General features: G+C 44.8%; 1 protein-coding gene and 1 non-coding gene across 2 annotated transcripts in view; both read right to left on the bottom strand.

Annotated features, from left to right (window-relative positions):
• Window positions 1–456: 456 nt before the first annotated feature.
• Window positions 457–11,127, bottom strand: part of Tomm20 (translocase of outer mitochondrial membrane 20) — an 11,071-nt gene continuing 400 nt past the window's right edge. The window contains exons 2-5 of the mRNA XM_055617561.1: window positions 7,780–7,826; window positions 6,421–6,502; window positions 4,320–4,462; window positions 457–2,798 (exon numbers count right to left, since the gene is read on the bottom strand). Coding sequence (XP_055473536.1) covers window positions 2,754–2,798; window positions 4,320–4,462; window positions 6,421–6,502; window positions 7,780–7,826 — 317 coding nt within the window. The 3' untranslated portion in view covers window positions 457–2,753. The remainder of the gene's footprint in view (window positions 2,799–4,319; window positions 4,463–6,420; window positions 6,503–7,779; window positions 7,827–11,127) is intronic.
• Window positions 10,856–10,988, bottom strand: LOC129684447 (small nucleolar RNA SNORA14). The gene has a single exon (XR_008721340.1). It is a non-coding gene; the product is annotated as a small nucleolar RNA SNORA14 (small nucleolar RNA).

Here is an 11,127-nt window from a genome sequence, read left to right as displayed (position 1 = left end):
CTCACACACTCTTGACTTGTTTTGAATAGGGGCAAAATCACACTTCTCTCCCCTCCTAAAAAAAGCTACTGCTTAGTGCAACTGTGAATAAACCTATCCAGGTGTACTGTAGAAATGGTAACACATTTAGAATCTTGACCATTTCTAAAGTGCTGCAGACCCTGAACAGTGACTAGGTCTGTCATCCAGGCTTTCCTACTGGTGTTCCCACATCACCACTAAACGTGGTCACCTCTAGTGTCCCCTCACCAGCCCACCTCAGGCACTACAGTCCCTCAGTTGAGGGCATTAAGGTGGGGCTTCTTGGAATCTGGCAGTAAACAGGCTTCTGTGGGGTGCGGGGCAGGAGAGGGCCTCAGAGCTCTTTCTTCAAGGGGTGTCAACCTAGACACGGGATACTTTCCAGGCGGTCACCAAAATCACCAGTATTCAGTTCTGTAAATACACACCAAGCCAAACGTTCTCCAAACCCTTTAATACAGCTGAGGCAAAAGCAATAAACACTTTATTTTTTTTGATAGAAGGATTGTTATGCTGTCACCACCATACACTGAATTCCACAGCATTTCTTCAGCAGAGATCAGTCACAGTTCGGTTCAACACTCTGGTTTGCAGGTTGGTTCAAGGTCATCAAGGCAGGTGGACTACGGTCTAAACTCCTAGCTTGCTGGAGAGGAGCACAAGCCCTGGACTTTGCTAAGCCTATACACTATACAAATAAGGATGTTCACACCACCTTCCCAGGAAGCTGTTTTCAGTTAAGAACGAACACGGGCACCAACAATCACCTCTGCCCAAGGCAGCATGACAACAGCCTGAAACATGCACAGCCCTCTCCGACTGCCAACACTCAGCTCTTTATACACTGAGTGTTAGGCGTGCCTTCTGACATCCCTGACTAGCACCACGGCTTCTGGTTCACCTGTGACTTCAGGGGAGACAGGTCTTCAGTGTTTGCTCTTGTGGAGAAAGCAGCTGTCTTTAACCAAACACAGCCAGTGTTCAGACGTGACAACACTGAGGGCCCGCATCTGTCACACAGGAAAAACTTGGTTTTCTCAGCCTCTCCCCACAGGAGCCAAGCAGCACAGTGCACAGCGCAGCACGCCCCTCAGAGCAATGCCCCACCCACCCGCCTTCGGGGCCTTGTTTCTAGTCCCTCTCCCAGGCCCTCTCTGCTCCTGGTGCCCACACCAGCTTAGCTATGGCTTTCTCTGCAGTCAGTTTCTGATGAGTCACCACCATGACACTTGAGACTGAAGATCCACCAACAGAACTCAACTAGCATTATTCCCCCAAAACAGGCATGCCTAACCCCCCCACACACACACACACAAAAAAAAGCAGTAATAAGGGTTCAAGACTGAAAGGCCTGGAAAGGGCTTACGGAAGCACTCAAATGTGTGCCCCTGGGTCTTGCACGCCATCAGAAAGTACCAGAGTAAGGCAGGCTCTTGAGGGATGTTATCCACACACACCCAGAAACAGCCTCATTCCAGGTTCCTCCCACTGCACTATCAAAGCAAAGCCACAGAAAGGGGGAGGAAAGCCCACCCAAGTCTAGGTTGTGAAGCAAGCAACCCGCTCCAAGAGAATGCTGCTCGGTGAACATATGCTAACACAGCCCACGAGCTCTTCACACTTGATTCAGAAACAACCCTTGTCACCAGGGAGGTCGCCAATATCTGTGAAGAGGTCCCACCCACTTTAGCCAAGCTTCCAGACAGATGATACTCCAAATTAACCAATCCACAGCAGGACTGAAGAGATACACTGTTAAAGCAAAAAACGGAATCAACACTTGCACAAGTAGACCATCACAACTGCCTTAAGGACAAGCTCTGGTTAGTTTCTACAACAGTGACAGAATCACTTCACATCAGCAACAGCTGACAAAGACAGTGCTCTAGTGAGAGGGTTAGCTGAGAAATACTAAGTTAGGCCAACATGCAAATTCAGAATGTCAGCAACTGCAACGCCTGGGTGAGATCATCACCAGCTGCAGATGGACCTCCAACACCCAGAAGCCATCCAACTATGCACTGAAAAGGGGCACCGGGGACAAGCACAGGGCTCCTCCCAGCCACAAGGGGTGAAGAGACCGCAGGCAGAGCTCACCTGTGAGGTCAGCGCGCACACAGGTCTACCTCCTGGCACCATTTGCAGGCAGGTGCTGGAAATGCTAGGAGTAAGCGCAGAGCACGGTAAGCCACAGGTGGCGATAGAAGCCTCTAAGGAAACCCGGGAAAGGAATGTGCTCGCTAACACCCGAGCGACACTGCACATGTGTGAGTGAACAGAAACAGTCTCTGTAAAACTTTAATGCTCACTTTTCACAAACACAGGTTTCTATGTAACTATGACTTAGAGTAAAACGTACTAGTCTTTTAAAATGTGCATCTCAACTATCCTTCACACTGTTTTCCAATCTTGTAGAACTAATCACCAGGAGTTCTACCTAAAGACTCTACTGCTATTTACATTTGAGTTGACTGTCTTAAGAACAAACGAAATCCATGATATTTTGGTTAACTCAGTGTATTTATAAAATGAAAAGCTCTATCAAAATACTTTTCACTGGAAAAAATAAATAGAACAGACAATGGATCTACTCAAAGTACACATTCACTTTGGTAGACATCAGTGTAGGACAGCTCCTAACAAGCATATTTGCCCTTGTTCCCCCAGAGCAGAGCAGCTTCCAAGCTAACTGTTTAACCATTTTACTGAAATTGATGATGTTGACAGTGGGCTCATTCCACGTCATCTTCAGCCAAGCTCTGAGCACTTACAATTCTCTAAAAGAAAAAAAAAATAATAATAATCATGAGAAGTGTCTAACTTCAATTTAAATTGCTCTTCACAGTCAAAGAACCAACACTTGCTAAGAGTCTCCCATTCTGACATGACTCCACACTTCATATATCCTGAGATTACAAAGATTACAAAGATCTGCTGGAAATGGTGGCGCACACCTGTGACCTCAGCATTAGAGATGCTGAGGGCAGGAGGGTGTGTGTGTGCGTGCATGGGAGGAATAAAATCACACAGGCTTTAGTTTCATACAGATACTGAAATGAATAAACACATGACATGACACTGTTTATCAATCAGAGCCCTTACCAAGCCATCTAGGCTTCCTAAGCCCCCTTTCAGCTTACAACCATTACAGGAGGGAATACTATATTCCAGTTAGCATCCCCCCAAACGTGCATACAGCGTTGTAACCGAGTAACATAAGCTGTTATACAGGAGCATGAGATGCCAAGCTCTTCAACTGGACTAGCCACTGACTCCAGCTCTTCACTGGCCATGCTGTGGCATCCAATTCTGCCACACTGAAACACAGCCACAACAGCCAAGTAACTGTTCTCAGGTATTCCCAGAACTGGGTATTTGCTTACAGCAACACAACACAGATGGAGTCAGCTGTCCCTTCAACAGCACACACACAAAAAAAGCATGCACAGATTGCAACCATATTCATCTTGGTTTTCTAAGTCTTCCTAAGACCTTTGGGGGAGTTTAATTTTCCCCAAGCCTTTTCCAATCTAGCGGAGCTAAAAAAAAAAGCAACACAAAGGAGCCAGGAACGTAACTCAGAGGTAAAGCCTTCACCTGAGTAAAACACCACACCATGAAAGGAAAAAATAAATAAATAAATAAGTTCCTATCTAAAGACTTTCGTAGAAACTTCCATCACCATCACCACTTTGCTAATTCCTAACTATGTCACACTGATGTGCAGCAGCTGTTCTGAGATTTGTTGGGATCCCTCAGAGAGAATCCCTATGACCTGAAGAGCACATAAGTACCTAGTGTCCACGAAGCAGCGCTGACTTAGCAGCCTCCCTTCCTCAGGCAGAAGGGATGGGATTGTAGGCATGTGGCACCAGCTGTGTTAACCATTAATACTTGCACTTCCAAGGAGAAATCTGGGATAATAGTCAAACAGCCCAAAATTTAGAGCCCCCAGCAGGGAAGTGGCAAAGACAGGACCAAGCCTGACAGACACCGGGATGGTCCACGCTATGGTCTCGGCTTCTGTATCTCCTGCTAGGCCAGCTGAAAAGCATAATATAGTAGCCCCCACACAAGCATGACCAGAGCCTTGAGCACAATGGGCAAGGGCTCCAAAACAAACTGCATCCCCAGCCCAACAGGCTGAGTTTGCGGACCCAAACATAAAGCTTTACACTCGACACAACATGTTCACTTCTGAGTCACATCTGACACAAGCCTGGGCCTTCTGCTAGTTCGTGTGGCCAAGGTCTGGCATAGCTAATCCTCCATGCACAGCAGGCACGCTAACCCCTTACCTGACTAATAGTCGGAAGCTTAGTCAGAAGCATCTGGAACACCGGAGGCGGGAGCGTCTGCTGCAGCACTTGCAGCAGCTGCTGAGGCTGCCCACACACAGCGATTGCGTTTGTCAGGTGGTCGACCCCCTTCTCGTAGTCACCTGCCAGTCACACAAAGCCACATGTTATCGGAGGCCATAAATCTCGTCACCGCCTATCCTAGCCCAACTCACTGGCAATTACGAATTAGAACCGTATTTCCTGCGCCCACAGAAATGAGCATATTTCGCCAACTGACTGCTGCAGCACCTTGGCTTCCCCAGCCTCCCAAGCATGGCCAGAAACAGCTCAACCTCTGCGTTGGTGTGGGAATTACGGTTATCCCACATACACAGGTCAGGCACCACCTGACTGTGTTACCCACTGTCACCCGGGTCTGTGTAGCCCTTTCCAGGGACACTGGTCTAGCAGGCACCAGGCCTCTTCTGAACCAGTACTGTCAATGATCTTTCTGCTGAGCAAACATCAGAGGAACCTAGTCATTCCGGGCTGAGGCACTGCTGTGGTTCTGAGAACACACACGCCTGAGCCCCTCTGGGAAGTCTCCTAACTCATATCTATTCTTCCGCACTAAAACTGATTAATAAGAAAAGCTTGGAAACTAGTAAACTTTGCTAGGCTACCTGTAACTACTGGCAAAACTGAAAGAACAAATTCAAATAGAACTCAAATATCTCTTAAGAAAGAAAGAGACAATGAAAAGTAGGCTGGGGGCTAGTGAGGAGGCTCAGTGGTAAGCGCTGCTTGCTGAGCAAGCCTGAGTCCCCTAGCTCAGTCCCCAGACTCATAAAAGTGGAAAAGAACAGTTTCCAAGATCTCCTCTAGCCTCTACACCCACACATGAAATTTGGGTACATGTCCCACACACAAAATAACTTTTTAAATTTTTTAAAATTCATTTTTATTGTATGAGCACTGTTGTTTTACCTATATGCATGTCTGTCTGAGGGTGTGGGAACTAAACTTGAGTGTTCAGGAAGAGCAACTATGGTTCTAACCAATGAACCATCTTCCCAGACCACAAAATACATTTTAAAAAGGGTAAAGTTGACCATAGCTTTCCTCATAAAACAAATAGAATACATATAAATACACATTATGCATTAATTTCAATTCTATCAGAAGCCAGTGAGACAAAAAGAATAAAATGACACAATACCTTTTTTTTTTTTTTTTTGTTGCTTTTGTCTGTGTAGCCCTGGCTGCCCTGCAACTCTCTCTGTAGTCCAGGCTGGCCTGAACTCACAGAAGACCACCTGCCTCCCCTTGAGGGTTTGGTGACAGAACTCCTCCAATCTTATTAATGATAGCAATAACTTCAAAACTACTTTTGAGATAAAAGCTAATAATCTAGCTTCCTGAGAATTATCCTATTGTATGAACAAAATGTTACCCAATTCTAGAACAAAAAATAAAACCAATTAATATTTTTAAGAAGGGGGAAAAAACAAACAACAAAACAAAATTACTTTTCGATACAAGTGATTGAATGGGGCCCACAGTAATTATCTAAATTCTGGAACACTAACTGATCAAATATGAAATGAGATGCCACTCTAATAAATCATGTGTGTGCTCATTCTATGAGTTCTAGTCCTTACAGAGCCCTGACTAACACCCTCAGTGACTCTGAGTAGGTAAATTAACTTTCTTTTAGCCTTATTAGCCATTCCTTCCTACGAAACCGGAAAAACTGAAGACTAGGTGAGTGCTGGCAAGTTGTGATCACAGTCATTCAGTTACTATTTATACAGCACTATGGACACACACCCCCTAAATGGCTGGAGAGTTGTCTCCTGCAAAAACAAAGTTCTCTCTCCTTACTTCACTCAGCTGTTACCTTACCTCCACATTTTACGGCAGATCAAGTACGCCTAATACTCAGACCACAGAGCCAGACTACTGTTCCTGTCTGTCTTTCTGGAGACCCCTAAGTCGGAAGTACCCAAACCCACCTTGAAATAGTCCGACTGTTTCAAGTATCAAGAAATCTTGCCATAAAGCTTTATCAATGGAGTAAGTAATTCTACCTGTTTCTGAATCCTGAAATGACCATTACCTTGTGCTAACAACTCTTCACCAAGCTGTATCTCCTCAAGGAAGAATTTCTGAACAGCTTCAGCATCTTTTAAGTCAGGTAACTGGAAACAGAACATGCAGAAATTAAGCCGAGGATATAACCAACATACAGAAAACCACTAATAAGAGAATTCATTCTAAGAACAGTATTTCACGCACATTTTCTCTGTGTGTTACATATGTTACAAGTGTGTACATACATTCACAAAGATGCACAACATTTTTGTTGCTTGGGCTTGAGGCTGAACCTAGCAGCCCTTGCACACTGAAGAGTACTTTACCACTGAGCTACATTCCAAGTCCTCTTTTGGCCAGGATCTTAACAGGCTGGCCTCAAACCTTCCAACCTTTGGCCTGAGGGACTGCAGACCCGTGTCAACAGGACTCAAATAGCCAAACATACCACTGAGGAATGACAGCATAGTCATTATGCATTGTTGATCACCTCGGCTACGTCTAATCTTTTTATGATAAACAACCATTAGCATCCGATGAAGAAAAAGTGTGGCTCAGAGGTAGAGAGCCTGCCCGGCACACCCAAGGGCCACTATCTCCAGAAGGTTAGACACACCCCCACACACTGTCAGACTCACAGGTACCATGGTCTTAAGTGAGTTCACTTTCATATCCCACACCTTGAAAGGTGGTCTGGACATGTTAGAACAACAGTGGTTCACGGCTTACATTCACTGGAACAGTATCTGGTCGGCTATGGTTATCACTCTACTGGCTCAAAAGAACAGAAAGTCTAACGTTTATCAGGCCCATTTTTCCTTGCCTGAGTGTGCATCTAGAAGAACCATTAGTGGTCCAATAGTTCGTGTTCCAGGGAAGCCCAGGGAAGGGATGTCAGCCAGAGGGAAAGTGACATGTGCAGTGACTAGCATTTTACTTACACAGCACAAAATATTTTAATCAAGTACATAAAAACCTATGTAGTCATTAAAAATTATGAACTCAGGACCTATGAAAAGAAAAAAATGGAATAATTTATATTCTACAAGTTAGAACTTATTTTACTAACTTTAGAGAGCTCTGGGATTAAACAGACAGGGTTCTTGTTGTCACTGAAGACATTCCCCTATGATCCCCAGGGTGTCTCTGCCCACCTTCTCCTGTGACCAGATTACAGAGCGGGTCTTTTAAATGACACTGGATGAAGGACAATCCAATCAAATGCTGTCTTTTACCATTTTGAAGTAGCTGAGAACACTAACTCTTGGCGACCTTGCTGTCTACCCAGAGAGGTGTTCTGTTATCACCATCAAAGGAAAATAAAGGAGGCCTGAAGAGCCTGCCGTCTAAGTTATTCTCTTACACACAAAAAGATTTTTAATACCTTGGAAAGCCCAGCTCTCTCCTTAGCAAGCTTCTGTTTCTTTCTTCCTACAAGAAAAACAAAATAAAATTTCATTTGGCTATCATCACAAAGATCAAAACATTTAATTGATGCAGCAAATCATTAATTCTACAAAACATTCCTAAACCCCAGAATCCTTGGCCCTATTTCTTAGTGAGTGAACTGACATTTCAGAATAGGACTTTCCTCTTTTCTTTTGCATCACCAGGCCTACCAATTCAAAAGACACTGTCCCAACCAGCTGCACACCAACAGAACAAAGCTACCTTCCCAACATAAAAGAATTAAGCCATCGTTACTGAAATACATTACATTCAAGTTTTACTACTAAGTTATCTTAAGCAAGACGTTTTGTAAAAATAAAATATGTGCATATGACTTTGGCGGGTTTTTTTGTTTTGTTTTGTTTTTGAGACAAGTTCTATGTTCTCAGGATAGTCTGCCTGCAACTTCAACACAGCTGAGGCCCCTGGCCTCTTGATCCTTCTGCCTCCAGCTCCCAGTGCAGGGATTGGGCATGCAACATTGTCCCAGCATCATTTATACATTTGACCAAAGAAAAAAAATGGAGGGGGGAGCTCCAAAACACACTCTGAAAGTCTTACCTGCGGGCTGCTTAGTTAAAAACAGCCTCCCTGCTCTGTAATGGTATGCCCAGTAAGGAGTGGTAGGTGTATGCGGACCATATGCAGGTTTGTATCCAATGATTGACACTAGAGTAAGGCACAGTAACCTGGGCCTCAATAAAACTGATCTAATAATAGCACATATAATTATGAGGCTTACAGCAGACTTGTGAATAAGAAATGTAAAATATTTAGTACAAGTGCCTAGGCTTATGTTCTGCCTTTTTGGCATCCCAGTTAATAGTCAATACCTAGAAAGCAACAATCACTCAATACTATGACCTGGACAGAAATAACCAGGGGCAAGAGAGAAAGACTCTCCCAATGGACTAGATGGGTAAATTGTGATCCAGAAAGTCTAACTCTCCAAATCAGTCAAGAAAAGCAAAAGCCACCAACCAAGCAAACCATCTCTGAAAACCTAAAAGTACTGAGTCCAAGTGTCAAACTCGTGACTGAAAGGTCTGCTAGCTAATACTTGATGACAGCTACTCAAGCAGCTAAACTCCAGCCCTCCTGCCCTCATTCTATCTGCGCCGCCAGACACACCATCCAGCTCAAAACCACCTCATAAACAAGGCAAAAGTGTGCAGTAAGCAATGAAAAATACAATATGCTAAACCTGAATTTTGATAAAATAACAAGGCAATGAATCCTACTGGAGTAAAAGTCAATCTCCACATTAGCACAGTGCATGGGCGTAGGTTAACTGATAAGATCCTTATTACTGTTTCCTTTTTAGCAGGATGATTCAAGTTCTGCCTTTAATTTCATAAGATTGTCTCTGTAACAATGGGACAGCTGGTAACAGACTAAAAACACGTTATACAGTCAATCAGCAAAATCAAGCCTTTTTTTTTTTTTTTGTTCATGTTAAGTCTCAGAAACTTGTAAATCTACCAAGTTTAAACAACTATATCCACAAAAAAAAAAACAAAACACAACAACTATAAACCAGGTACATGCCTTTAATCTCAATACATAAGAGACAGAGGTAGGGGGAATTCTCTGAAGTCAAAAGCAGCCACCATTAGAGATCTTGTCTCAAAACAAACAAACAAAAACATGCAAAGCCTAAGTTCAGAACCACACTAAATCCAAGCCATTGGTCATTTAAATGTCACTTAATGTATTCCTAAAGGGATCTTTCACCAAGTGCAACCAAGCAAAGCACCTGAAGCGAGTAACTGCTTCAAAACTTGAGGTCAAGCCTCAACACCAATGGGCGGGTGGGGTAATGGAGTCTGCTCAGAGAAAGATACCTAACCGAATCTTAGGAATCACCCACTTATAGAAAGAGACTGTGAAATTAATTGCTTGTTAGCAAAATTTGCCAGAACAAACAGAAACTCTTAGCTTTCATTCCTTTTTGTTGTACTGGGGACTCCTAGAGTGTGGCTTTTCTGTCTTTCTGCCTTCTCCTTACTGTTGCAGTTAGTAACTCACTGAGATCAGCAGGGAAAAACCAACCAACCAACCAACCAACCAGGCTAGAACAGTGACAGGGCGGTGGAGGATGGCCTAACCTGCAAAAGGCCGTGGGTCAGTCTCCGGAAGGGCAAGAGAAATGCTGAAAACATTTCGAAAACAACCCTAGCAGGGCGTAGTGGTCACACCTTTAATGCCAGCATTTGGAGAGGCAGCTGATCAGGCAGGCTGATTGTTTGAGGTCAAGGCCAATCAGGTCTACACACAGTGAGCCCCAGTCTTAAAAAAAAAAAAAAATCCCCAAACCCTAATTTTCCTGAAACAAATTAGGACTTCTTCAAACAAAAACTACTTTCAAGATTTCCAACAAGGCCTTCCGAAGACTTAACCTGCTTGGCTATTATGTCTGTAGACCCACAGCCTCAAGGCATTGAGTAGACTGGCCTACTTCACAGCCAGCATTTCCGGAGGGTCTTCCATTTTCAAGGACGTATCATCAAGCCCTACTCCACAGTTAGGAATGAGCTGGAGTGGAGGCTGGTGGCCCCAAAAATGCAGTCTCCGAATGCAAGCAGCATTCTTTCCATTATTCTACCTAGCAACGGACAAAAACAAATTCTCTGTATCACCCACCACATGATGAAAATGATTCGGCTACGAAAAATTAAAATGACTTAGAAGAGCCGGCGTGGTGGCACACACCTGGAATCCCAGCACTTGGGGAAGCAGAGGCAGGAGGATCTCTGTGAGTTCGAGGCCAGACTGGTCTACAGTTTAAATTCAGGACCGCCACGGCTACACACACAGAGAAACCCTATCTCGGGAAAAAAAGAAAAAAAAAAAAAAATTAGAAGTACTAGAGATGGGGTTGCTGGCTAAGCACCCTTAGAAAAGCGCAAGAAAACGCTTACTGTTCCAACACATGTGCTTTCGGACTGTCGAAAATCAGTCCCCTGAAACCCACGGGCGGACCCCGCGGGTGACTGCCCGGGGCTCAGCGAAGATGTCGCAGGTATGAAATAGGGCCGAGCCACGTGAGGAGCGCAGCCCTTTGGACTCCCCGCGCTTGCTCTAGCATTCACTCATACCTTGGAGGCACCAGAGCACAGCCTCCAAGAGGGTTTAAGAATGCGGGGCCCGCACCGCTCTGAGGCCGCGGGCAAGGCCGGCAAGGGCAGGCACGAGTTCGGGGCCGGCCCAGAAGCTACTGCAAGCGCCCACCGAGGGCGCTCACGCTCAACAGTAGAGGGAGCGGGGGGCTGCCACCGGGGCG

The sequence above is a fragment of the Psammomys obesus genome, unplaced genomic scaffold, assembly GCF_907164565.1.
Source record: "Psammomys obesus unplaced genomic scaffold, mPsaObe1.curated_primary_1811, whole genome shotgun sequence".
Classification (NCBI taxonomy): Eukaryota; Metazoa; Chordata; class Mammalia; order Rodentia; family Muridae; genus Psammomys; species Psammomys obesus.
This window is presented reverse-complemented; position numbering and strand designations above follow the sequence as displayed.